Source organism: Camelus ferus, chromosome 32 (genome assembly GCF_009834535.1).
Source record: "Camelus ferus isolate YT-003-E chromosome 32, BCGSAC_Cfer_1.0, whole genome shotgun sequence".
In the NCBI taxonomy this organism is placed as follows: Eukaryota; Metazoa; Chordata; class Mammalia; order Artiodactyla; family Camelidae; genus Camelus; species Camelus ferus.
In genome coordinates this window covers 2,478,988-2,506,428 of record NC_045727.1, presented here as the reverse complement: position 1 = coordinate 2,506,428, position 27,441 = coordinate 2,478,988, and the positions used below count along the sequence as shown (strand labels likewise).

At 55.4% G+C, this 27,441-nt stretch overlaps 1 protein-coding gene across 1 annotated transcript; it reads left to right on the top strand.

Annotated features, from left to right (window-relative positions):
• Positions 1–898: 898 nt before the first annotated feature.
• BCL7A (BAF chromatin remodeling complex subunit BCL7A) lies at positions 899–27,387 on the top strand. Its single transcript, XM_032471214.1, has 6 exons — positions 899–1,291; positions 8,269–8,350; positions 11,396–11,492; positions 14,590–14,757; positions 21,147–21,268; positions 24,483–27,387. The coding sequence occupies exons 1-6, from the start codon at positions 1,200–1,202 to the stop codon at positions 24,552–24,554; spliced, it is 633 nt and encodes a 210-aa protein (XP_032327105.1). The 5' UTR covers positions 899–1,199; the 3' UTR covers positions 24,555–27,387.
• The last annotated feature ends 54 nt before the right edge of the window (positions 27,388–27,441 follow it).

The window sequence follows — 27,441 nt, the reverse complement described above, 5'->3', positions numbered from 1 at the left end:
TCTCCAAGGCACTGGGCTTGCTAACGGGGTCACTCACTTTCCCCAACATCTATCTGAACATGAATTCGCTCTGGTCAAGACGGTTTAGTTGCAGCTGAACACAAGAATGGGGCATGTGGGCTCTCCTAGTAGTGGTAGGTTCGTCCGGAGCTGTCCTGAGGCATGATGGGGAAGACACGTCTCAGGGGTCCTCCTTGTTGGCTGGCCAGTCCATTCTACCTGTCAGGGTCATTTGTGCAGTAGCAGTAGCTGGGCTGAGCCTGGGACTTAGGAGTGGCTTAAACTTAAATCGTGGTTCTAGGACAGAAAGCCCTGCGTGGGCCTCCTCACCTTATTTATGGCGGGGGCAATTTATCTCCGGCGGAAGCTCTAAGAGCCCTGTTGAAATGCTGATAATAATCATCGAGCCGAAAGCTCTTTAATAAGCAAGGCCGACTGTCTCTCGGAGTTACCCCAGGCACCTTTTCTCCGACCCTAGTTTTCCAAAAGGGCGAAGCAAAAGGGAGCGACGTCCTAGCTCGCGTGTTTAAATAGGGCAGCGGGCCAGCAGAGATCCGTGTTTCTCAAGTCTTTCCAAGAGCACCTCGCGTCCTGAATCGGCGCCTTCAACTCTGAGAAGTCGGGAGCCCCACAGAAAACTTCATGATTACAGCCGCGGCCACACACCCCGGGCGGCGGACGGGCGGCCTCGCTGGCTCCCCAGGAATGCGCCCCCTCCACGGCCGGCCGGCCGCCCCGCCCTTTCCGGGGGACCCCCGGCACCTGCGGCCTCCGAGTAAGGGTCCGCGCGCACGTCCGCCCGCCCGCCTCCCCTCCGCGTGCCAGGAGCCGGCGGTCGCCGGGCGCCCCTCGCCGCCTCCCCGGGGAGCTGGGGGTGGCGGGCGCCCCCCAAGCCCGGGTGGGCGGGGAGGCTCGCGGCGCTGCCCCGCGGCGGCGGCTCCCGGAGGCCGCACTGCCGGCGGCCGCGGCGGCGCTGCTCCCCTTGCTCGGTGCAGCTGCCGCCCTGCGCTTGCGCACTGGGCCACGGGCTCGCGGCGGCACCAGGCTTTGTGTGTGTGTGTGTATGTGTGCGAGTGTGTGTGTGAGTGTCTGTGTGTGTGAGTGAGTGAGCGGGCGGGCGGGCGCGAGTGTGGCCGCCGCGGAGCGCGAGCAGGACCCGGCGGGCGCGCTCCCCCAGCCTCTCTCTCCCCGCCAGAACCATGTCGGGCAGGTCGGTTCGAGCCGAGACCAGGAGCCGGGCCAAAGATGATATCAAGAGGGTCATGGCGGCTATCGAGAAAGTGCGCAAATGGTAAGCGGAGGCGCCTGCTCGTTCGCTCGTTCGCTCGCCGGCTCCGCGCCGCGGCCGCCCCCAATCCCGACACCAGATACAAAAAGCCGGCGGGGCGCATCGCCCCGGGCCGCCCGCGGGCCCGGGAGTTGAAGAGGGAGGGCGGCGTTCGAGCCGGGTCACCTGCGCGCGGCGGGGGCCGTGGCCGCTGCCCAGGTGCGCTCCCGCCTGTCGCCCACCTGGCGCGGCGGCGGCGGCGGCAGCCCGGAGGCGGCGGGCGCCCCGGGCCGGGCGGTGGAGCGGCGGGCAGTCCCCGCCGCGGCGCTCAGCTCCCGGGAGGGGGGCTCGGGGCCGGCCCCAGAAGCCATTTCGTTTTGTGCAAGTCACATGAAAGCGGCTTCCCGCGCGCCGGGGCCGTGATGCCGGCGGCGGAGGGGAGAGCGCGAGCTCCATTGTGCAGGCACCAAGCGGGCCGCCGCCGTCTCCGTCTCCTCCCCGCGCTCCCCGGGCGGCGCAGCGCCGGCCCCCGCGCCCTTGCCCGCGCCGGGCCTCCCTCTCTCCCTCCCTCCCTCCCGGGCTGGCTCGCTCGCTTGCTCCCCGCCTCCCAGGCCCGGCGCCCTCGAGTCTGCGGAGTTTGCAGAGCGCGAGCCGTTTAAATTTAGCGCTTTGGGCTGCCTGGAGCGAGGGCTCTTGGCGAGAAAGAAAAATGGGGGCGAGCGCGAGGAGGAAACGCCGGTGGCGGCCGCGGGGCCCGGAGCTCCGGGCGCCCTCCTCCCGCCCCGCTCTGCCCGGACCCGGACGTGGGGACTCGGGCGAGCGAATGTTTGGGGCCAGACCCCGGTCCTGGGCCGCGTCTGCCTGTCCAAAACCAGGAGCTCGTGTTTGTTTTGCGGAGAGAGCCGTTGTTTTTGTTTTCTGCGCGGGGGGCAAAGGGGGATTCGGTGTCGGCCGTGCGGGTTTCTCCAGCTCTCGGTAGATTCTGACCGGCGTGGCCTTGTAATTAAGACGACTGAACGTTTCCCCGGCCTCGTCCGGGTCTGTCTCGGAATCGGCCCGAGGGCCAGGCCCGAGGCGCGAGACGATCGCCAGGTTGGGGCAGACTTGTTGAAAACTCCCAGCTACCGGATTTCAACTTTATTATTTTTTTCCCACGGCCTCACCAGGGTCAGGGAGGGAGAGGAGCCGCCACGGCGTTCGAGTGTTAGCGCCCGCGGGCTCGTCCTGACCCTTTATTTAAAGCCTGAAAACCCAGCAGGCCCCGTGGCGGGCTTCCGTTTATGTTTGGGGGTGTCATTTCTTGAGAAACGCTTCGGTCTCTTAAAACCACTGGGGGCGAGCCTCCAGTCTAGCCGAGTCACAAGTTAGCTGTCCTTTCTGAGTCAAACCCAACAAAAAAGGCAAGAGGAAAATCAATAAAGTCCACGTGCTCCCGGGCCTCCTATGGAAAGGGCTGTCTGCAGATGGCCGGATGCCCGGCGGAGGGCTGGGTTTGGCTCCAATGGGACAAAGAATTTTCAGAACCGTGAGAAGGGGAGGCCTTCCAAAGTTGCGATCCAAGTCTTGCCTGCTGTGGGAGCTCCCCTGGTGCGCAGGGCGCTCAGTGCCCGGACTGGGGCCATTTAAAAATGGCAGAAACAGCTGCAGGCCAAAACACACACAGGAAAGCAAGCCCACAACCCCCTCTCCTGCGGGATTCCCAGAGGGCAGGCTGGAGTTGTCCCCTGCCTTAGTGCCTGTGCAAAGAAAGAACTGTTGTCTGGGCCTGAGTCCCTTCTGTCACCACCCTGGAGGTGAGACAGGGGTGGGGGCAAGCTGCATTTCTGTGCTGCGGGACGTGTGCTGGGGCCTTCTGCCCCAGGCTCCCAGCCTGGCAGAGGCTCCTGCACCCTGACAGCTGCTCCTGGAGTGCCCACCCGCCAGCTGCTCTGCAGGGAGGGCAGATGGAGCTTTGGGGTTTTCCACCCCAGGGGGCCCAGAGCAGTCAGCCCGCTGTGCCTGCTGTGGGCCAGGCCTGTGTTTGCGTGGGGAGAGGGGAGAACGGGTCTCCCTCCCTTTTTGTGTTTTGGGAAACTAGGTGTCAAGTCCTCTAAAGACCTCGGGCTTTGGGATCTCATGGCTGGGCTTCCAGTTCACTTCCTTGCTGTGACCTTGGGCTAACCATGCAACTTCTTTGACCATGGCGGCTAGGGGTGTCTCTGCTGCCTTCTCTCCTCTTGGAATAATGTCATGTCTCCAGAAGCACATATGCTACACACAGGAGTGGTCATTAAATGCTGTCCTTACTGTAAGGTAGAAACTTACATTTTGCTGATTTTTTTTTCTTTTTCCTGCCTATTCTGAGCTAAAAAGACCACCCTATTTCCTGGGTTTCCTCAGCCAAGAGAAGCCAAATCTCACCCTCATTGTGCCTTTAGAATGTGTCTTCCAGTCGGTCCTTGTGGTTTGGGGTTGTTTATTAACTGCGTGGCCAGCAACCATGCAGTTCACCACTGGCTGAGACACTAGGTTGCCAGATTTAGCAAATAAAATTATAGGACACCCAGTCAAATCTGAATTGCAGATAAACAATGAAATAACATTTTATATACTTTTATAGTGTAAGTATGTCCCATGCACTATTTGGGACATACTTGTACTAAAAAATTTTTTTCGTTGTTTGTCTGCAATTCAAATTTAACTCAGCATCCTGATTTGATTTTATTTTTTTAATCCAGAACAGAGGTGCCTGGCATACCACTCAGCCTGTAAGCCTAGGTTGGTATTTCTCCTCAGCCCGAGTGACCCCTAAAAATCCCCCACTTTGACAGCCCAACACTTTCCCTGCCCCTGGAAAAAGCCAGCAGCCAGCCGTGGCCACTCTGCCCGTAGCTGCCGGCCATTTCTCCTCTCCTTTCTGTGTGGTATCCCAGCAAGGCAGGCCGACTGTGAGGCTGCCAAAACATGGCTGAAGGAAGAGCAAAATGCTGAGCCCCTTTTTGGGAAACTGGGCCAGGGTTAGGAGACCCAGTGGGTGTGTGGAGAGGAGCAGGGGAGTGGCAGTCTCTGGGCGGGAGGCAAAGGCTTGAGCCTCCAAGTAGGCTTAGGCCTGGGACCCCTGGGACCTTGGTCTGAAGGGTCCCTCAGTGGCTTGTGAAGACAGAGAGGCCTGTTCCCTGAGACTTCCCACCCGTCCCTGGGGGAGGCGGAGGTTTGACTGTGCTAGGCCCTCACCTCGGTACCTCCAGGGGTACCCTCCGGCCAGGCACAGGGCAGGTCACGTGGGCCAGGGCCTAGTTAGGCTGAGGCCTCCTATGGTATCAGGGCCTAGCCCTGGGAAGTGGGTGTGAAATGAGGGATTCAGATCCCTCTTTGAGGGAGTCAGGTGATCCCAAGATGGTCTCCCTGGCTGGCAATCCCTTGGACCTGGACCTGGGGGAATTTTAGAATTTGGCCTTGGCCTAGAGAATCTGGGTCGAGGGGTGCTTGTGGTTTATACAGGAGCCTGTGCTGGGCATTTGGGGCTCTATTCGTACAGCTGGGACCTCATTGAGTCCTTTTGTCCCAGCGCCCAAGCCTGGTGGGGAAGAGAGAGGCACCGAAGCCTGGCTGGTTACGGGGGGCCAGCCAGGCCGGAGGGCTCAGGGCAAGCCCAGGGCAGCTTCGTGGCAAGGCTGGGCTGTGGCCTGGTGGTTGTGGTGAATCCAGGCCCAGTGGCCACAGGTGGTGAGACTTGGGGGATCTGAGAGAGCCACAGGGCCCTTCTGGAGAGAGCCATTGCTCCTCAGGCCATGTGGGCCTCTTGTGGCCAGGTCGTGTTTTGGGGAATAACCAAGAAACAATTTTTATGTGGGGTCTGACTTTTTTTTTTTTTTTTTAACTCTAGCAGTTGATCCAAATTTTTAAAAGTACTGTGCTGGCTAGACAAACCATGCCTGTTGGCTGCTTGTTTGCCATCGTGAATATAAGGCGTCATAAATATTGATTAATACCTTCCTTGGGGATTGGGGGACTGTATGTTCTAGGGTGATGAGTTTGGGGGACCGTGGTGGGAACTGTCAGCTGCTCCCAAGTCCAGGTGTTGTTTCCCGAGGCACTGCCAAGCCCCCGGCTCGATGGCACACCTGGTGCTCACTCTGGTGACACGCCCCTGAGCCCCGGGGCCTGGCTCTTCCCGTGGGGCTGCCGGCCGGGCGGGCGGCAGCCCTGAGTTCCGGCTCCTAACGCTCTCCCTCTGTCCCGTAGTCCCTCAGCTTCCACGGCCAGAATTGCAACTGAAGAATGGTTTCTAATCTCTGGGTTCAGTTTGGAACTTGGGCCCAGAGGTCACCCGCTGGGGCCAAGGGAGGCACCAGAACCTGGCTGTGCTCAGCTCAGAACCTGTGGGGACCTGTAACCTCTCTGGGAAGCACCTGCGACTTCACCCGTTCACCCTGGCTCACTTGCGGCCTGCAAAGCCCGGATCTGTCACACTTTCTGCCCTGGGAGGTGTCCTATGTTGTGCAAGTCAATTACTTTTTTTTTTTTTTTAAACAATCAAGCCTTGGATTTGCTAACCTACTGGGGCCCGGGTGAGGAAGGCAGTTGAGGGCTTGTGAGCACTGAGTGCCTTTGGCCATTTGCATAGGGTTTTAGCAATTTAAACTTCTTTGTGCAGCTTCTTCCACCGATGTGCTCTGTGGAATCATTTCTTAGTTTTTCATGGGAGACAGATGACAGAAGGGCTCTGGGGTCAGAGCCTGTGTCCAGCCCTGGTTCTGCCATTGACTAGCTGTGTGACCATGAACTAGTGGTATAACTTCTCTGGGCCTCCCGTTTCCCGTCTATAGAGTGGGGTGACAATAGTCCCCCTCTCATTGGCCTGTAGGCAGTTCTCGAGAGAGAGGGCATGTCAATAAAGCGCTTGTTTGGCACAAAGTAAGCCCTCAGCACACAATGCCCATTATGATTCTTTATTGCTTTGTCACCGAGGTTGTTTCTGGGAATGTCCCTGTCCCTTCCAGACAGCCTTCTGATTATTCAGAATGGAGGTGGGGAAGGACTGGGGTTGTGGATCATCCATCCTGCCTCCAGGAGGTAGGAGACAGGTGGGTGGAAACTTAGGTACCTGCCTTTCTTTAACTCTTTCAGGGCTAAAAGGGGCAGGGATGGGATCAGGGGGAGGCTGCTCCAGAAAGCAGTGGAACAGGGAGGGTTTGAACACTGGCTCTGGGGAGAATGACTACACCTCCTCATGCCTCAGTTTCTTTATCTGTCAAATGAGGAAGGTGACAGTTTGTGCCACGCAAGGTCATGGGAAGATGAGAGGAAATGTGTATAGTGCTTACCAGGTAGGAGACACTGGAAATGGTCATAGTAGAGTAAATAAAAGCCAGACCCTAGCTTCCTCCAGCAGGGGACGTTTGCAACCTGAGCAGGCGTAGTTTTGGGTGTGGAAGTGCCTGTGGTTTTGGTTAGCTGGTTTTTAGTGAGCTCGGGCACCCAGAGCTCGCAGTGGTGAAGGGGTGCTGGGTGGTGGTAATGGGTCCCACCAGCTTGTGAGGGCTGCTCTCCCACGGAGGGGGGACCCAAGGCTGAGGGATGGGTAGGGAGGCTGGACAAGGTGCCTGGCAGCCCGCAAGCAGAGGTGTTCATGCCACGTGTAGTTCTCGGCTTTGGTGGAACCCTTGTCACTAAAATCACTGAGGGCTCCTGGCCACCACGCCACCTACAGCAGGTGTGCATCTGGCCCCCACATCCAATGGGTGGTCCCTTGAGTCAGCTAATTTCCTCCTCGTGACCTCTCAGTTCTCCGAGATGGCAGAGCCTGGTGCGGGAAATGTGGACTTCAGGGCCCCAGCTGCCTGGTTGGAATCCTGGCTTTCTTCCTGGGGGGGGCTCTCCCTGAGCCTCGGTGTCCTCAGGCACACGGCCTCTGGCCATCACTCCCAGTGTTAGGGACAGGAAGTGACAGGACCTGACTCGAGGACTGCGGGAGGTCAAGGACCGAACTTGGGAGGCCGGAGTGATAGTCTGGAGAAGGATGATGCTCGGAGCAGAGTGGTGGCAGGAGAGCGCGGTAATTACTGTTATTTCCCTTAGTGGGGACCAAGCACCCCCTTTCCTTCTCATGGCTTGTGATTTGCTCCTCACCATAAACCTGCCTTTGGCAGCTGAGGGGCCCTGGGCACTGTCCCGCAGGAGTTTTGGAGGCAGCTGGGGGTGAGTAGGAAGCAGCCCTGCAGACATTAGGAGCTGAGACCCTGAAGCTCATGTCTAGGCATCTCAGAACAGAGGTGTCAGGTCTGGGAGCGACCCCCCAGGCCAGCTGTGCTTCCCTGTCACGGTCCCTCGGTATCAACACTTGGACCCTGTTGGGTCTGAGGCCACTGGGTGTGCAGGTTGGCCCCTGCTCTCCGTTCCCCTTGGCTGATCTAACTGGCATTTGCCCGGAAGAGCCTGGGGCGGTTACTCATGCTGTCTGCTCTTGCTTCCTTCCCACGACTTCAGGGGCATGGCGGGGAGGGCAGGGCGAGCCCTGGGGGCTCTTGGTGAGGACCTTCCCGCCCCCACCTCCACCCCCACCACTGGTGTGAAGCCCTTTCCGCTGCCCAGTTCTCTTGGGCGGCCCAGGTCACTGGCTCTGTGGGGCGAAAGCTGGAGGAACCAGGGGCCTGAGTCTCTCCATCCAGAGGAATCATCCCAGTGGCAGCCCTGCCCACCCCGAGTCTTACCAAGCATTTCCTTCCAGGCACGAGGAAGTGTCCACATGCCTTGTCTCACGTAATCCTCATGGCAGCCTGTTAACCACATGGGGAAACTGAGGCTCGGGCTCGTGAAGTGACTTGCCCAGGGGCCCCCAGCTAGCGAGTGGCAGAGCTGGGATTCCAACCCTCGTTTGTGTGATTGGAGCATGTTCTCGTAGCCCCCCCTCCCCCGGAGCAGCCCAGCAGTCACAGCTGCTCCAGGGGAGTGCGGCCGTGCCCCCCACAAGCCTTCCCCCAGAAGCCCCCTGGTAATGGGCTCTTCCTCATCCTCTGCAGGGAGAAGAAGTGGGTGACAGTGGGTGACACGTCCCTGCGAATCTACAAGTGGGTCCCTGTGACGGAGCCAAAGGTTGACGATGTGAGTATGTAGGGCTGGTCCCCCTGGGGTGGGGCTGTTTATCCATGCTCCTTCCCACCACAGGGAGAGGGGGCTGTCTGCTGCCACCCACCGTGCAGAGACCCCGGGGCCAAGGCCCCTTGGACAGCAGGAGGACCCAGCTTAGGGCTGGAGAGGCCCCTCCCCCCATGGTCCAGCCCCAGAGTTTGGCCCTCTGAGAGGTGGGAAATGTCCCCTAAAATCATCTCTTGGGGGCTGAGAGCCCCACAGTTTACCAGTGGGGACACACCTTAGTGCAGAGGTGTCCCCTCCCTGAGACCCTGGGCACTATGGTTTTGGGATGGATATGGTGGTACCCCCCCAGACAGGGAGACCCTCCCCCATCATTGTAGCGCCATTCCGGGCACCTGACCATCTTCCAGGCATTACCTTGTGGAACTGAGCTCTCTATCCACTCTGTATAAGTGAGGATACAGGATCAGAGAGGTGAAGCCATTTCCCCAGAGTCACACAGCAAGTGTTGGGTCTGTCTGACTCCAAAGCACATAGTCTCTCTACTCCTGGAGAGCCTTCTGGTGGTTGGAGCTGGTGGTAATGGGTGACCCTAGAGTGAGAGTTTGGTGCAGAGAAGCATGGACCATTTAGGGGGGCGGGGGTAGGGTTTCCAGGAGGGATTGTGGCTACCACCACTAGGGGGAGCCCCAGTGGCTGTGCTTGATTTCAGGGAGGCATCCACCACAGGCAGCTGCCCCACATCAGAGATAGCTTTTCAGCTTCCCCAGGTCAGCTACTCTCATTTCCAGACAAAATCCAGAATGGTCCCACCTACAGGCCTTTGCCTGGGCTGTTCCTCCTGCCTGGAATACCTTCTCCATCCATGCAAACAGCCTTCTCATCCAGGAAGATGGCTCATGCTGACCTATGTGCCTCTAGTCGTGACCGTGGTCATGCTTGGTAGGTTTCTAGGGGCCATAAGGCGGGGCTAAGCCTCTCTCCACCGTCTCCAGTGACCTGCCCTCAAGTCTTGGGTCTCCTTGCAGGGTTGAGGCTCCATTCCTATTCCTTTGATCACACGCTGGCCGCTGGCTGGGTCGGCTTGGGCTGAGAACGCGGGTGTTTGTCGTCCCTCCTGGGCCTGGCCTGGCTCATGGAGCCACCAAGGCACTGACAGAGACCGTCACGGCCTTTGGTGCCGGCCGTTCTGGAGGGAGAGCAGGGTGCAGCCAGCCTCCTCGAAGGCAGCTCCTGGCTCTTGCCCAGTGCTGTGCCTTGCACATCATTAGGTGTTGTATAAACGCCGCTTGCATTTGAGAAGACGTGGTCCCTGCTCTCAAGGAATTTATAATCTTGTTGGGGGAAGATAATTATAGAATAGCATGAAACAGACATCAGGGAAGTGCCAAATGGATTGTGATCAAGGAGAAAATGCAATATATGGGCTGTCAAGAAGGACTGGGCAGCCCAGGGCTGGGCAAAGAGCTCTAGGTTTGGAGTTGGACAGACCACCCCCAATTAACCTGTGATGCCAGACAGGTGACCTCACCTGCAGGGTCTTAGTTCCCTCTTTTGTGCAGTGGAGCAGTGTTAGTCAGCTCCTGGGGTTTCTGCCCCAGAGCAGAGGCAATATATCATACGGGAAGAACTCAGCCCAGCATGGCTGTGCAGACGGTGCTCAGATGCTGACTCGCCTGTCATCTCTGAGCCAAGATGTACAGGACTCCTCCCCTCCCTCTATGGCCATGGGTCCCCCTTGCCTGGCCGAGCATTTGATCCCCAGAGAGTCTTGACAAAATGCAGGTTCCTGTGCCCTACCCCCGACAGCTGAATCCAAATCTCTGACGGTTGCAGTCAGGAATCTGCACTGGGAAAGGATAGCTTTTCGTGTTTTTAAACACCCAATAACAACATTGTTACACCATTTTTTTTCTTCGGAACGCTTGACAATTTTATTCTCTTAAGTAGGTAAAACATGTTACACAATTCACACTTTTAAATCCACACTTTTAAAGTGTGCCCGCCAGTGTTGGTGTGCTCACAGTTGTGCAACCACCACTGTAATTCCAGAACATTTTCATCACCCCAGAAAGGAAACTTATACCGCCCTCCCCCTGCCAAGATCCTAGAAACCATCAGCCTACTTTCTGTCTCTATAGGGTTGCATATTCTTCAAATGTTACCTTTTTTAATGGTCTCACCTTTTTTATAAATCTGCTTCCCCCTGCACACACCGCCGACCCCACCCATTGTCTTTGCTTGGAGACAATGTCACTGTTTATCCTTCTGGAGAGCGTGTGCACACAAACAAACACGTAAACACACGTTCATTTATCCTCTTCCTTACCATCAGTGGCAGCATCCTGATCACGTGTTCTGCACCTTTCTTTTATACGTCTCGGAGATACTGAAATATTTTAACACGTGGATATTTCTGCAGATCATTCCTCATTGGTACAGAAAGAGCTGCCTCTTCTCTCTGATTGCTGCTTCCCACTGCATTGAATGAATGTTCTGTAATTTATTTAACAAGTCCCTTACCGATGGACACAGCTAGATTGTTTCCAACACGATTGTATTCCATCTGTAAGAAGTGGAACCGCACACAGAAGGCATTGCCTTCACCTCCCTTCTCCTCCCTGGGGTACCCCCTCACCTGGCCTCCAGGGTCACTCTGGGTGTCAGCTGACTGCACTTTGAGGAGGGCGGTCCCAGGAGCCTGATGATGGTGGAAGCATGTGAACTGTCTTTTCCATCCCTCACTGGGCATCACGGTGCCTGCTCCGGGCAGGGTGACCGTGGCCTTGTCCCCAGAGGAAGTTCCCCCCAGCCTGGGTGTCTGTGTGCCTGCAGGGGCTGCAGCCCCAGAAGCCTCCGCTCCACTGGGCCCTGTGATTCTGAAGGAGGTGAGGCCCCTCATGGGACGTGTTCAGATGCAGGCCAAGGAGAGCCCTCCAGAGATGTGGAGGCTCCCAGCGGAATAAAACATTCATCCCATTTCCTGGGGTCTTGCTTGTTCGCGCACACACACATGGTTCAGTGACTCGGTTTCTGCACCGTTTTCTCCTCCAGAAAAACAAGAACAAGAAAAAGGGGAAAGATGAGAAGTGTGGCTCCGAGGTGACCACTCCGGAGAACAGCTCCTCCCCGGGCATGATGGACATGCACGGTGAGTGCCCTGCCGTGCCGGCCCGCCGGCCCCTCTCCTGCCAGGCCCCTGGGCCATGGTGCAGCGCTTGGTCAGTCATGTTTTTGTTTTACCAGCAGGTTGGTTCGTATTCCAGGCAAGGGGTAGGAGGGCTGGGCAGGACCGGAGGCCTCCGTGCCAAGCAGGAGGTTCAGCGGAAGAGAACCCAGCCCAGCAAGCCAAGAATCATAAAATGAGCCAGAGACATAAAACATGACCTCTTTCTCACTTAGTAACTTGTGTCACCTCACAGGAGATACTCTGTTAGTCCTGTGTGCCCAGCAGGTTTTCTAGAGTATCTGTCTTTTTCCCTCCTAGGCCCGACGTATCATATAAATGACTCTAATTTCCCATTTCCTATTTTGCTTTGGCTGCTGGGAAGCTCTCACGGGATTTCTGACTTCAAGTTAATCAATCTGCGGACCCTGGGACCTTCCCTTCCACATCGACAGTTTAACTTCCTTTGCTGTCGTATTTCAAAAGCTATATCCAGTTTCCCACTGATCAAGTCTAGGCTAAGGACACGCGCTAGCCGGTCTGCAGTTGTTTTGACATTGCTGGTGACTTTTTTTCCCTTTTTTTTTTTTTGACATACTCTGTCCCCCTGGCATTGGTTAGCATCCCCACTCTCTGGGAATCGAGGAGACCCCTGGTCTGGCTTAGTTTCAGTCAATTCATAGAATTGCAAGCGAGAACGTTTTAGAGCAGAGGGCAAGATCCCATCCAGATTCACATCTGACTCCATCACGGTGTGATTCTGGGCTCGTTGTTGTACGCGTAGCCTTGGGTTTGTCTGTTTTAAGTCTGTCAAATGGGGGTGGTAATGCCTATTTCACAAGGTCGTTGTGAGTATTAAATAAGATAATCCCTTTAAGGCCTTGGCAGTCAGTAGCTAACATTTAAGAAACCTGTCACAATGTGCCAAGCATCTCGCTAAGCCCATTTCATACATCACCTCATTTAATGCCAGGGGTCAAGCTCCTGTGCACAGATGAGGAAACTAAGGCTCAGGGAGGTGATGTAACTTGCCCAGAGTTAGGAAGTTGTTTATAAATGCTGGTGCTGGCATCTGAGGTCCTTTGAAGGAGGCAGAATTCAAGTTCATGGCCACTAGCCTAGACTTAACACTCCAGAAAAATCTAGAATGCTGAGCAACCCCGGTCCCCGACTCAGGAGCCACGCTCCCCTTCCATTTCAGGATGTGTGCAGCCAAGAGAGACCAGGTCTGACTGCAGGGCACGTGGGGGTGAAAGCACAGGGGACGTTGTGGGCCAGGCGAGGGTTATTTGGAAGGCGGGAGGATGGGCACAGGAGGAGACGGCTGGGAGAGGGCGCTGGCATCCAGCTGTTTAGTCTCCAGCATCCACCTGAGGTCAGCCCAGATGTCAGGGTCGCGCTGTTACTGGGTTACCAGGCTAGGCTCGGGGCAGCTGGCTTGTTAAGCATTAGCGCTTACTGCCCTTAATTAGCATAACCCCGTGTGGGGACCCACGGGTTGAGCCCCTGCCTTCTCTGTTTCCTCACACACGTACATATGTACCTTGGCACAGCGAGGAAGTTAAGACATCCTTGAAAGGTGAATCAGGAGGACGTGCATCTTTTTCTTCGTAAGCCCCAAAATTCACTTAAAATCAGGTGCAACTTACCCCGTCGGGGCTGCCTGGCTGCCTGGCACCTCCTCGCCAGGTTGAGGCAGAGGACGGGCTCGGGGTTCGGAGCTGGGCAGACCACCCTGAGCCAAGGGCTCTGCTGCTGAGCCTCAGTTTCCCCAGCTAGTAGGTTGTTGGAACTGAATGAGGTGCCGCTAAATGCTCCTGCCTGGTGCGCGGCTCGTGTCGGTGCCCTGGACGGAGGAGGTGCCTTTCCTTTCCCCTCCCCTCCTCCCCACCCACCTTCATTTTTACAATAACGGCCTTGGTCCCGGGGGCACAGCGTGGCCCAGAAAAGCCAGGTAAGACTGGAGCAGTATTTTGAAATCACCACATGGGTATTTATAGTTTAAAATGACTCTGCCCAAGGAAGGGGGTCCAGGGCAAGGAGGTACGTGCCCTGGGGTCCCCAGCGCAGGCCCTGACGCCTTTGCCTGGTGAGCTTTCTTCTTTTTCCTTTTTACTGTAAAAGGTGTTTACAACAGAGAACAGCAGAGAGAATAGTACGCTGAACCCCAGGTGCCTCCCACTTAGGTATTCGTAACATTGGGCCACGTTTGCCTCATCTGTTAAAAGTGTTTTTTTTCATTGAAATATAGGTTACGTGTAAAAAAAATACACAGCTCTTGGGTGCAAAGTTCAGGGGATTCTGACAGTGGTGTGCAGCCCCTGCCCGCGCGCTCTGCAGCGCATTTCCTGCATCATGCCATTCAAGTCTGTTCCTAAACACTTCAGTGTGCGTCACTGACAGGTGACGTTTGTGTCTACCCACTGTACCATTATCACTCCTAGCAAAATTAATTTCTTACTTTTAAACTCCAGACTGTATTCAGATTCCCCAGTTGTCCCCAGATGTCTCTCAGAGCTGGCACACTCCAATAGCATCCAGATAAACTTCACGCTGGTGCTGAGTTCGGTCTCTCAGAGTTCCCTAATCTGTAAAATGACAGTGAGCTTTCCTGCTGCTGCTGCTTTGTTCTTAATGGTATTGACTTGTTGGCCTGGGCTGGCAGTCCCGTAGAATTGTTCCTCTCCCTTTTATTGTGTACAAGTAGGATTGGTCTAGAGCTTGATCAGATCTGATGAAACGCTTTGGCGATGTTGTCTCGTGGGAACACACTTCGGGCTTTGCATTGCTTCGGAGCCAGGCCTGCACGATGCCAGGTGTCCCCTGAAGATTTGACATGTGCCGGGCCACCGTCTGTGGGTGGCTGCCCGAGCGAGCCGGCCGGAGGAGGTCAGGCGAGCCTCCAGCCCTCAGACCCTTTGGCCTGGCCGGAGTGTGGGGCGGCCCTAGGCGGGGGGGCCAGCTCAGAGGCCTCGGGAGGGAGAGGGGTGCAGCCGCACGGGCCCGGGGAAGCTGTGGTCCCACCCACCTGTCCTCAGCCTGTGGTTCTGTGCCCCGCCCCCCGCTCCCCCACCCCATGCAGATGATAACAGCAACCAGAGCTCCATCGCAGACGCGTCCCCCATCAAACAGGAGAACAGCAGCAACTCCAGCCCCGCTCCCGAGCCCAGCGCGGCTGTGCCCGGCGACGGCGCTGACGCTAAGGTGGACGAGGCCCAGGCCGATGGGAAGGAGCTCCCCGGGGCCGAAGGTAAGTGTCCTCGGGAGCTGGGCTCAGAGGGGCCTGTCTCCAGCGGGCCTCCAGCCAGGCAGCCGGATGGGTCTTTAAGGAGGCCCTGCCAAGTGCCAGCCCTCAGGAGGTGATGGTAGGAGAAAGGTAGTGCCTGGAGCTTGTTTTCTTGTAAGGCAGTTTTAAAAAATCTAGTATTTGGAAAATAAGTGCTTTGGAGAGTTATAAAGTAAGAAAGGGGAATAGGGTGGGAAGTCTTGACGTGTTATGGGGAGGGGTTGCCATTTTAAATAGGATGGTCTGGGAAGGCGACGTTAGAGCCAATGAGGCTCAGATGAGGCGAGGGAGCGAGCCAGGTGGATACCTGGGAGAAGAGCGTCCCAGGCAGTGCAAAGGCCCTGTGGCAGGAGCGTGCTCAGTGTGGCTGGAGAAGCGGGCACGAGAAGCTCAACAAGTGAGATGAGGTCAGAGAGGAGGTGGGGCCTCCAGTGTGGGGGCCCTTCTCAGACCCTGGTTTGTATGCCGAGTGAGGCGGGAGCCGCTGGGGGTTTGAGTGCCGTGATCTGAAGGATCACTTTGGTGGCCATGCTTGAGAGCAGGCGATGGGGAGGTCGGGGTGGAGGCAGGGAGACAGTGAGGGGGCTACTGCGGTTGTCCAGGGCGGGCAGGAGGCCGCGAGGAGTGTCTGAGTGTGGAGGACGAGTGTGGGTGTGCATGTGTATGTACAGGTTTGTTTATTTTGGGGTTTCTGGATGGTCTTTAAATGAAAAATTTCCAATATACAGAAAAATGGAAAGAACAGTATAATACTCTCTTGTGTACCCACAGCCCGGACTCTCCAGTTGTTAATATTTACTGTTTTTGCGTGTTTGTTCTTTGGGCTTTTTGGGGGGAGGGAGGGTGGGTTGGTTGGTTGGTTTTGCTTTGCCTAAAAATATTTTTTTCTGGGGCCATTTGACATTAAGTTGTAGACCTTACGACATTTTGTCTCTAAGCACTTTAAGTATCTTTTAAAAATAAGGGCATTCTCTTTATGTGACACCCAAGAAAATGAACAGTAGGTCCTGGTTGTCTAATCCGGAGGTTGTCTCGAAGGCAGAGGTGAGAGTGTATTGGTGGCTGGTGCCTGGGCTGAGAGAGGGGACTCGGGGCGACTCTCGGCCCAGAGGGATGACTTTACTGTCATCTTGATGGGAGAGGCGGTGGCAGGGCGGGGCCGGCTGAGTCTGGGGTGCCTGCTGATGCCCGAGGGCAGGCTTTGGGGTTCCAGGGAGGCATCCGGGCTGATGTGCTGTTACCCGGGGGGGGGCAAGGTGGCTGGCTAGGAGTCTGGGCTTCCTGGTGCTCCGAGAGGACATGCTTCTCCTCGGGAAGAAGGCCATCCTGTGCTGCAGATTAACTCACATCTCGTTCCCTTCCCTTCTGCACACGTCCCCAGTGTCAGCCCCAAGCGAGGCTCCATGCCCGCCCCAGGCCTCAGTCACAGCTGAGTCCCACCTCCTGACCCCCAAGAACTTACAGGCCAGACAAGCATTGACACTGAGAATGACAGTCTACAGACGAGACCCAGCATGTGGTATGTGGGTGTGACCACGGAGCCCAGTGGTAGTTTCATTTTTAATTGGAACTTGATGCCAAAGTTTAAAAATTGAACAATTTCACTTAAAGTAAGATCAGTTTCTAGCTTCTCTTGTACAGTCAGAAGATCTGGCAATACTGAACCTATGTTTCCATCAGGCAGCCACCAGCTAGAGCAGAGATGGCTGCCCCTCCAGGGAAGACCGAGAGGACCTACATTCACTCGTTACCACACTCCCCACCACTCCCTCTTGTCCCTCTGACACTCAGGCCAAAGGCAGTGGCCGTGTATTACCCCGTGATCACTGTTGCTTTTCTTGTCATAGATGTAAAAGGAAAATTCCTGAACTTCCTCTACCAAGAGTAGAAAAGTAAGAGGCCAGGAGGCTGGGGGATGCACATTTATTTGTGTCTGAATTAAACAGCCTGCTTGACTCATTTATGGCACTGCCTGGCCCCAAAGGGGGCTTTTGAGTTCGTGATCAGATGCTATACAGAAAGGAGGTCTGGAGGCCTCTGGGAAGGCTCCCTGGAGGAGGTGCTTTGACTTGGGCTTGAAGGCTGAGCAGGGATAGGAGGAGACCAAGTAATCCAGGCAGAAGGAACCACAGGGCAGCACCTGGGGCCGTGCGGGCAAGGTACCCACGTGCCAGTCGGACCTCCGGGCAGGGTTGGGGATGCAGGACACGAGAAACAATCCCGAATTAGGATGCAGGCTGAAGCACCCCTCCCCAGCTCTCCAGTGTCCTCCCTTCCTCAGGGTGGACCCCTGTTGAGCCTGTTCTGTGGCCTTCCAGAGTTTCTCTGCACCTACAAGCATCTATCTGAGCTGATAACCTCTGTTTTTAGAATGCTTTCACTTAACGGTCACCATGGAGATGGTTCCATGTTAGGACACACCTGTTTGGCTTACTCTCTTCACCGGCTTTTCATTCGATGACATGAACGTGCCACGATTTACCTAAATAGTCTCCGCGTTGGTGGTCGAATGGGTTCTTTCTTTTTCCTCTGCAGAGTCTCGTCTGCGTGTCTCCACATCTCGGCTCAGGTGTGAGTGGCTGTGTAGGACCCGGCCCTGGGGGGAGGACCGTTGAGTCAGAGGGTGCAGGGGCTTAAAGCGTATGTGAGGCCTGTGGGGACTTCCTCCAGAGAGCTGGTCAGGGACCGGCTGTCCCCCAGAGCAGGCCTTTCAGCCTCTGCGCTGTCGGCACTTGGGGCCGAGCAATTCTTTGCTGTGGGGGTGTCCCGGGCATGGTGGGTACTGCGAAGCTTCCCTGTCACTGGATGCCAGTAGCATGCTCCAGCCCCAGTTGTGATGCCAGAAATGTTTCCAGATGGGGCCAGGTGTCCCCTGAGGGGGTGGGGGACAGAATCTCCCCATTGGGAACCACTGTCCCCGGGGCTTTGATGCAGCCTTCCACTGTGTACGGCACATGGGCATCTGCTCTCGTCCCCCCACGGGGCCCCCGAGCCTTCCTGGCAGAAGGTGGTGGAGCCGAGAGGCTGGGACAGGGCTGTGGACACAAGACGAGCTGTCACCTCTGGGCCGATACTTGCTAGCTGTGTGGCCTTGGGCTGGCAGTGTCACCTCCTGTGTGCCTTCCTGTTTCCTCGTTCATAAAATGAGACAGATAAAAGTGGCCTCTCTCGTCGGGTCACAGTGCAGGGCAAGCACCAGGCAGGAAAGGAAGCAGCGTGCTCGGCGGGGCTGGCGTGGGGGATGGGCTGGGAGCCATCTCCACCCACGGGGGCCAGGTGTGGGCCCCGGCTTCTACCCGTCCTCTGTGCTTTCTGGCCATGGCCTGCTCTCTCCCATGTCTGGGTCTTTTTTTGCCCTTAAAGGGCCAGTTAAAGTTCAGCTGGAGGAATTACGTCTTGGGTCATAACTGCCATGTTTGGGTCACTGCCACCCCCACCCACCTCCTTAGGTCCAGGTGGGAACACACCTGGGTCCTCTCCCGGCCACCCCAGGCCTCCAGGCCGGCACAGTTGCCCGGCTTTGCTCAGGCCAGACCACCCCATCGGCCCAGCCTACCTGCCCATTGTCCGGGGCTGCCCGGCTCCCGTGGGAACAGGGCACGAGGCTGAGCCCCAGGCCTCCCCAGGTGGGGCTCACTGCCTGTGAGACCGGGTGGCTTGGCCGCCAGCTGTTGACCTTGCTTTGAACTTGTTTACTACCGAGTGAGTTCAGGGAATGACATAATGTCCAAACTCCCTAGACTAAATTTAGGCCCCAGGAAAATAATGTCCTCTGGGTGCATTCCAGCACCGTTCGCTAAGAATCAGGCTGCCCCACCGAGGCCTTGAATGCTCCACAGGCAGCAAGGCCAGTCCCCGCTGAGCTCTCGGGCCGGGCAGGGGTCAGCATGACTCTGGGTGATCGGCCACCTTTGTGGTTTCTAAGCCTGCATCTGGGGCCCCACCTCCCTCTTCACCCTGCGAATCTCAGTATGCAGGCCGAGAGGGAACTGTGGTCAGAGATGGGGAGGATGGTAACAACTGAAAATGTCTGTAAAGGAAACACAGATATGAGATAGAATATAGCATTAGTGTGGATTTTCCCTTTTTTTTTTCTAATTGAGACGAAATTTACACAGCATCAAAGTAACCGTTTTGAAGTGAACAGTTCAGGGGCATTTAGCACATTCATATTGTCGTGCAGTCATCACTGTCTAGTTCCACGTTTCCGTCACCCCAAAGGGAGACCCCGCACCCTTGAGCTCTCACTCCCCTCTCCCCCCAGCCCTTGGCAACCCCCAGTCTGTGGTTTCAGTCTCTATGGGTTTGTCTTTTCTGGACATTTATTTCATAGAAGTGGAATCATACAGAATGTGGTCTTTTGTATCCAGCTTCTCTCAGCATCATGTCGTCAAGGTTCATCCGCGTTGTAGCCTGTGTCAGTGCTTCGCTCCTTTTATGGCCGAATCGTATTCCGCTGTGTGGCTGGAACACTTTTTGTTTATCCATTCATCTGTTAATTGACACTTGGTCCGTTTCCATCTTTCAGCCATCGTGAGTGGCGCTGCTCTGATCATTTGTGTACAAGTATCAGTTGGAAGGCCTGTTTTCAGTTCTGGGTCTGTACCTAGAAGTGGGATTGCTGGGTCGTGCAGGAATACTGTGTTTAACTTCTTGAGGAACTTGTGCTAATACGGATTTTAAAGGTAACACTAAAAACAGTGAAGAAATGTCAGGTTGTTGGGGAATTTGGCTCTCTGCCCTAGCAATCCCACACTTACTCCCATCTGGGGTCATTTCGCTGCTTGGGTACCTCTCCTGTCATTCCATTGAATCCTCACTGCACACAACAGGGTGGCTGTTGTCAACCTTGACTTGACGCAGGGTGGGGATCTGAGACTGAGAGGCTGGCTTCCGAAGGAGGCAAGTGGCAGAGGCAATATTGGTATTAGAACCCAGAAATGTCTGTCAGCCCTGTGTCCCCCGAGACACCAGCTTGTAGGCGGAGCCCAGCCCTGGTGAGGGCGGATCCCTGACCCTCCCGTGGCAGCGGGAAAACCCTGCCCACACCCTGGCGGGGCGTCAGGTCTCCTGGCACTGCCCTTGAGAGACCAGGGCTGCTGGCCTGGGGAGTAAGAGTCTGTGTCAACCTGGGATGGATGGGCTGGGAGGTCAGCATCCTTGGAAGGAGGGCTGCAGCTCCTTCCTGCCCTGGTCCCCACCCCTCTGTGCCCCTCCAGCCTCAGGCCCTGGAGCGCTGCCAGCTTTCCCGCATGCCCCAGATTTCTTGCTCACTTTAAAACTTAAGCCTGGAATTGTTTTCCCCTTGGTTACGCCTCTGCCTCAGAAACCCCAGAAAGTAAGGCATTCGTGAGTATTGTAACGCGCTTTTTAAAAACTGGGGTGACATATGTTGTTGATGTCTTGAGTGCAAGCAGAGCGGGGCCCTGGGTGGGTTGGTGCTGCCCCACCCGCTTCCCCGTGCGCTCTGCGCCCAAAATAAGCTTCAGGTGCAACCGCTGCTACCTCTTCTTCCAGAGCTGCACACAGCCTGCTAAGGTCTGCACCTTCCTTCTGCTAAAGGTGGGGGGAGCAGGGAGACTGATGCATAAGAAAGAGCCCAAATAGCCGGCGAAACAAGATTCATTAAATAAGTGATTGCTTGATAGAATGCAGCGCAGCCATCTTGCAGACTCTTGTACTTACAGAATTTTTAAGGATGTGAGAAATTCTTCCAAAATACTATGGGATCCTATTTGGGGAGAGTAGAGAACTGTATGCACGTAGGGAGAAAATATCTGGAAAAATGGGAATAAATCCTCTACAATGTTAGTGGCATGGTAGCCGTGGGTGGCATGAGATAATCAGTGATTTTATTTTTTTCTGTATTTTCTGTTTCTTGCAATGATAAGTCATTGCTCAGACAAACAGAAAAATATCCATATTACCAAGACAAATGTTTACAGAGGGGCAGTTACCTCTGGATTCCCCAGTTGGAGAAGGCAGGCTCGGGAATGGAAGAGGGAGGAGTCAGCAGCCATGATGGTTGGAGTGTGCTGTGTCCACCAGAGGGCGCCAGGTGCACGCAGCACAAAACCCACAGCATCCTTTAGATGGCCTGTGGGGCCCTGGGCAGGTAATAGGTGTGCAGGGGAAAGGGTTGGAGGCCCCAGGGCTAGTGTGTGGCCTGGCTACTTAAAACAACATCCCCCCCAAAATAAGCAAGAGGCTTCCCAAGCCCCCAGCTCCTTGCAGTCCTGACAGACCGCCTGGCCATAAAACTACCCAGTGCCAGGTATTTTTAGTAATTGGTCCATCTGGCTCCGCATCTCACGTGTCTGAAAACAGCTTCTGTCATCTTGCTTTTCCCTCAGATGCTTCTGACGAGCAGAATTCACAGTCCTCAATGGAGAACTCGGTGAACAGTTCGGAGCAAGTAGAACGGCAGCCGTCTGGGGACTCGGGTCTGGCTGCAGAGACGTCCACAATCTCTCAGGTACCTCGCTCGAGGTCTCAGAGGGGCAGCCGGATCGGCCGGGAGCCCGTTGGGGTGTTGGGGGTACGTTGAAAGGTGTTTTGTTGTTTTTTCGTTGTTTTCTCTCTGGACAACTGGAACTGTCCTGTATTCATTGAGCAGGATTCACAAGCATCCTTCTGTGTCCCAGGCTGGCCACGGGGGCCACGGTGAAGGACGAGACACAGGGGCCCGGCCCTTGGGGAGGGTCTTTTATCCCAGCCTCAGCATCGTCACTTTGTATATTTGAGTCCACAAGAGCATTGCCTGGTCTCAGTGACCCAAAGTCAACTTCCTTAGAGCTGGGAAGAGAGGTCTTTCAGAATCCTAAATGCTGGGTGCATCTCCCTCTGGAATTTTACAACTGACCAGTTTTGCAACTGAGCACACGCCCCCTGCTTGGACCCCTTTCTGGGTCGTCACTCTTTGCCAGAATCTAGTCTGACTTAGTGCAGAAGCAGGTAGCCCGGTGGACAGGACAGAGCATACCTCCCGCGTTCGAATCCCAGGTCCTTCCATTGGCATACGCTGAGCCTCAGTATCTCCAGCTGCCAGAATGGGCTAATGTACTGTCTTGGGGCCAGGGTGCAGATGAGAGGAGAACGTGGGTAACACACTTACCGTAGAGCTGGACGCAGGAGAAGCCTCAGTGCTGCCTTGGCTCCCATTCTGATTTTTTACTGTCAGCCCTCTGTGCTCATCTAAGAGGACTAGGGACACAGAGGCGTCAAAACCTCAACCAGTGAAACTGTTTCCACTTTGCTGAATATTTTCCTACCTGGGGAGAAACTGGCAACGAGTAGCAGCAGAAAGAAGGGACAGGGCTTGGTCTGTACTCTGCGGCACCTTCAAGCAGATTCCAGACTCTCAGACTAGACATCTTCATTCCCTTGGATCTGCAACTCCCTCTCATCCTACAGAACACTCCTCCGAAGGCCCAGGACACAGGCAGTGTCCATGAAAGATGTGTTTGCAGTGGTAGGAGGTCGGTCACAACCTCAGTTTGTCGAAAGGGTGAGATAAACCTGGGGTCGTGTATAAAACAGCCCGATTGGGTAAAACAGCTGTTCTAAAGAATGTGTTGACTTCCGTACAGAGAGCGAAAAAGGAAGTACTCTCACAATGTGAAATGAAAAAAGCAAGGCAGAGTCTCGAGCAGAGCATGAGCCCATTTGATTAAAAATACAACAGAGATCAAAGGCTGAGGTAGCGCTGGTCACACGAGGATGTCATCAGGGATCTCCTGGCCTCTTGAACCCAGTGGAGGAAAGACCGGCTTGGAACTTGGATCCACACCCTGAGGCTTCTAGTGCTGGAAAGTCCAGGGGGCTTCAATTCTGATGTGCCCCCAGCTCCACACCCATTTCCAGGGGACCCAGACCTGCAACGGGACCTCTTCGGCCGTTTTCTCGTGCACGCAGACCCGCCACTTGTCTCCAGAGCTGCTGGGTGTGTGAGCAAGACCAAGGGTGCGCGGCAGTGAAGCAGACAGCTTGACACTGAAGCTCAGCCTCTTCTGTTTAAAAAAGAATGTTTCCCCACCCCCTCCCTCCCCCCCTCCCCCTGCTCCCTCCCTTAGGCAGAGCAGCTCAGCCTCTCGGGTTCTGCTCCCGGGCTCCCACACTGTCCCCCACCACACACGAGCTCTTCCCCTGAACGGGATCCCCATCCTCGGAAGGCACAGTGGCCCCCGTTCTCGTGTTACACTCAGACTGAGCTTTTATTGCTTTTGTGTTAAGAAAAAGGGCAAGGAAAGAGAGGCAGCTCTTCCTGCCTCCGTGCGATACTTGGTCTCAGAGTTTGCCTCAGAAACTCAGAGACATCCTGCGTCAAAGCCCAGGGGTTTCTATTTAACGTTTTTTGGGCACCCACTGTGTACCAGGCAGTCAGCCAGATACTAGGGACCCAGGGTGAGCCAGCAGACATGGTCCCTCCTGCCCTCCTGGGGCTCCTGATGGGGTTGGGGAGACAGGGACAGCGCCGGGGTGCAGCGGACACCAGCGGGTCCCAGAGCTGTGCTTCTGGCCCCAGGAGAATGGGAGCTGGTGATGCAAAGAAGCCTAATGTGGGCAGAGGCCAAGGGGAGCTGGGGGAGAGCTGGAATTTGAGGGATGAGAAATCAGGATCGCGCAGGCAGGCTTTCTAGGCATAGGGAACCGAGGTGCACAGGCCTGGAGGCAGGAGCCACCCTGAGTAACGGAAGGGGAGGCCAGGGAGCTGGAGCCTGGCGGACAAGGAGGAGCGCGGCAAGACGAGGGAGAGGGCTTCTCGGCCTGTCGGGCAGCTGGGGTTTTGTCCTCAGGTCAGTGGGACCGTGCCCACGGGTTTTCGTCTGTGTTCAATTTCTCTTTTGAGAAGATCGCTCGGGCTACGCTGAAGGCAGGGTAGGGCGGCTCAGGTGCGGATGGGGCGGCGACAGAGGGGAGAGTGGGTGGGCCAAGGGTTTCTGGAGATGGAGCTGAGGGAACTTACTGTTAGGCTGGGCATCAGAGAAGGGAGGACCCCAGGGTACCGCGCAGCTGCATCCCAGGCAAAGGGCAGCGGGAGCGCCGGTTAGGATGGGCAAAGTCAGGAACTGGAGTCAGTGATGGGTTAGATTGGAGATGCCAGAGGTGGTACAGTGAGAAAGTCGAGGGAGCGGCGGATGAGTGAGTGTTGAACCTTTTTAAATTTCGAGTCATGGGACTTCTTGGGGATCTGGTGGCAACTGCGGACCCTTCCCCCAGAATAACTTACTTGTGTACATTTCACAAATGCTGGGTGTCTGCCTCAGGCCAGGCTCCTGTGCTGAGCCCTGGGTGAGCAGTTGTCAACACGGCCAGATTGGTCTAGCCTGTGAGCTTGGAGAGGTAAACCTGAAACCCTGCGTAGATAATTACCCTGTAGTTACAGAGATTGGGAGACTGGTCATGGGGAAACGGGTGGGTGTGGCGAGCAGGGAGAGTTTAGAGGCACAAGGGGCGGAGTGATGGGTGACCTGGGCTCAGTGGACACAGGAGGAGTTTGGGTTTGAGGCGCCCCGTGGATCTGCGAACCTTTTCAAGTCCACACAAAGGCCACAGAGTTAGAACCACGGGTCAGAACCACAGACGCCCACCCTCCGTGCCTTCCTGGGCTGACCTGCCACCTCCTGCTGACTTGAGTCACTCTCCTGGGGTGTCAACCTGTGTTTCTCTTTTCTTCCTCTTCCCCCAAGGATTTGGAAGGAGTGCCACCCTCCAAAAAGATGAAACTGGAGGTTTCGCAACAAAACTCTGAGGAGATGTAGACGCCGAGCTCAGCCCTCTGTCCCCGTCTCACAGGAGGCGTGTCAGCAGGCTTAACTCTAAAACAACATCACCCGAGCGGATCCCTGTCGGGTGCGAAGGGAACTACTAACTTTTCAAGTTTACCAAGTGCGAATCCAAGAAAACCTAGAGCGGCGTAACTTCTCAGACACTGAAGAACTCTCTGCTGTGAAGTGAAACACTCGAATCTTGAAGTGACTGTCCTGGGGAAAGCGGGGTGACAGCTCAGGAGCGTCTGCACACTGTCTCTGAAGCCAAGATTACATTTGTGTTGCTGCTGTATTTTTTTTTTCCCCACTTCTCTATTTAACGATATAAGCTATTTGAGGGTGGTACCAATCAGGAATTCACTTTTTCGTCGGGGCTTTTCACTGTTCAACTGATTTCCTTCCGCTTTCTTTTTTTGTGCCTTGTGCCCTTGAGGTGACCTCTGGCATGTTTTCCTGGTTGTTTTGCATCTCCCCTTGCAAAGTGCCCTCTTGGTTCAGTTCGGGCAGCCATTGCCCCGGTCCTTGCATCTCTCTCCTCCCTGTCCCAGGACTTCAGCATCAGGAGCGGACCAGGCAGGGAGAAGGAGAGCTCGAGGCTGCAGAAGAGCAGGACCTCCCCAGCCACCTGATTTCTAGGTTCAGGGGTCTCAGGGGCACGCCCAGAGCCCCAGGAAGGGGCAGCACCAGCCTCCAGGGTCTGAGGAGTCACCGGTGTCAGGGCGACTGTCCCCAAGAGCTTCCTCGGGGCGTCTGAGGTTGAGGTTTCCAAGCCCACAGCGGCCCAGCGGACACACACAGACCTTCTATTGTTCTGGCACTTCCACCCTCTGCCCCCATCACACCACTTCTCCCACCTCTCCTGAGACAGACGGAATGGCTTCTGTGGCTGACTGCAGGGTTGTCTCTGTTAGAGGCGGAGGAGGCAGGGAGCAGATGGCAGGAATGGCTGGTGCTGAACTTTCTCTCATAGGACGTCGCTTGGATTTCAAATCCACAGTTACCTGCTGCCCTTGCCTCCCCCCTCCACCCGGCCCCACCCGCAGGGGAGGCAAGATTGTGGTCGGCCAGAATCCAAAATCTGCTTGCTTCTGCATAACGTTCCCCACTCCCAGAGCCGACAGTTGAATCGCATCTCATTCCCAGGGTGGGGAACGGGCGTCGAAGACCAGAAACAAGGCACCAAGGAACTGGAGAGCTTTGCACTTCTCCAGAAAGGGGCCATCGGGTCCCTCCCCGCCGCCTCCATCCCCCACCTGCACTGGGACAGCTTCCTCTCACTGAAACAGAGATGCCCCCCCTTGGACAAACTGCCTACGTGCTTGGTTCTGAGGCCTCTTAATTCCTATACAGACTCCTCAGACCTTAACCCTTCTCCTGAGCTTTCTTTACTGCACTGGAGTTCCAACTCCCTTCGAGTTGTACGGGGGGGAGGGAGGGTTCCGGGTTTTGTTGTTTGTTTGTTTGTTTGTTTGTTTGTTTTTCCTGCTCGTTCGTTCGTGTTTGTTTTTGTTCCGGCTAACTGGTGCATATTCGGGTGCCGCCTTTCACGTGTGGGTCCCTCCTGACCACCATGGGAAGTGTCTGCCAGATTCCGTTTTCTAAGAGTTTCCGAGGGTGAGGCTCTGATTTTTTTTTTTTAAGGGAGCCAATCTATTTCCTGCACTTCAAGAAGAATCAAAATGTTCCTGAATTTCAAATACCTCATGCAAAAATGTCTCCTGAAATAAGGGAAGGAAAAAAAAACACAAACTTTGAAAATCTTAATGTTGACGTTAGTGATACCGAAAGGTTTCTGTCTTAAAAAAAAAAAATCCTTATGAATTTTGCCCCTCAGGCGGTCAGTTCTGTGGAGAACTGTGTTCTGCGTTACCTCTTAGCTCTCAAGGCGGCTTTACCTCCAGATCCTGTAGAGTTAGAGTTAACTTTTTTCTTTGCAGCAGAACTCCATTTTGATGAAAGATGAATTTGGATATTAATTTCCTCTTCTTTTTGGGAAACGAGGGGTTACAACCAAGACAGCTGAAGGAGAATCTCACACACACGCACCCACGGAAACAGCAGGGTCCTCTCTCGACAGGCAGGGGGAGCCGACGTGGCTGAGGACGACTGAGGACGACATCGGCGATGCTGAGGCTGTCATTTGTTTTTCTCTGAAGTGCCTGAAGGTAGGAATGGGCCAGGGGTCGGGGCCGACCGGGCCCCGCCACGGCCACGGCCACGGCCACGCCAGGCAGACTGCCCGCGGCCCTGCTCTCCATCCACGCTGGCCAGGAAGGCCCTCCACGCGGGATGACGAGACTGCAAAAATCCAGACGTGCTTCCTTCCCCGCCGCGGCCGCCCCCCGGAGCCGCTGCTCCCCACCCCGTCCTCCCACCACAGAACCTAAAACCTTTCAGCGGCCGAGCCAGGGCCGGGGGTCCTAAGCGAATGCCTTCCGTGGACACCGAGGCCCCGCAGGCCTAAAGGGCTCCCAGGGCAAACTTATTCCCCCAAAAACTTGAATTTGGGGATGCTGCAGCTACACATTCCACAAAGTGCTGGCACTTACACCCATAACCCGAAGGCAGTAGACCGACGTGTAGGGTGGTGACCTCCCATTACGAACGACGTCATGGTTTGGAATGTTCGTTATCAGCAAGGACCTGGTTGGAGGTATAAAGACCTTTTTTTCACCGTTACCTAATTTTTTTTTTCTTACGACTTTTTTTTTTTTGTGTGTGTGTTGTACAGCAGTATAATTTTTCACTTATTTATTCCATCAGTAGATATGGTTTGTACAATGTACAATGGTTCCATTTCAGAAAATAAAAAAAAAATTTCAAATCATGAACACCATGTGATTTTGTAGCATTACAATAAAAGCAAAACCCGGTGGAT

What these genes read in the sequence shown, in the direction of transcription:
- BCL7A (XM_032471214.1), top strand. Translation starts at nt 1,200, where the DNA reads ATGTCGGGCAGGTCGGTTCGAGCCGAGACCAGGAGCCGGGCCAAAGAT. An exon ending in GGGCATGATGGACATGCACG is followed by an intron (nt 11,493 to 14,589) that starts GTGAGTGCCCTG and finishes CACCCCATGCAG; the next exon opens with ATGATAACAGCAACCAGAGC. An exon ending in GGAGCTCCCCGGGGCCGAAG is followed by an intron (nt 14,758 to 21,146) that starts GTAAGTGTCCTC and finishes CTTTTCCCTCAG; the next exon opens with ATGCTTCTGACGAGCAGAAT.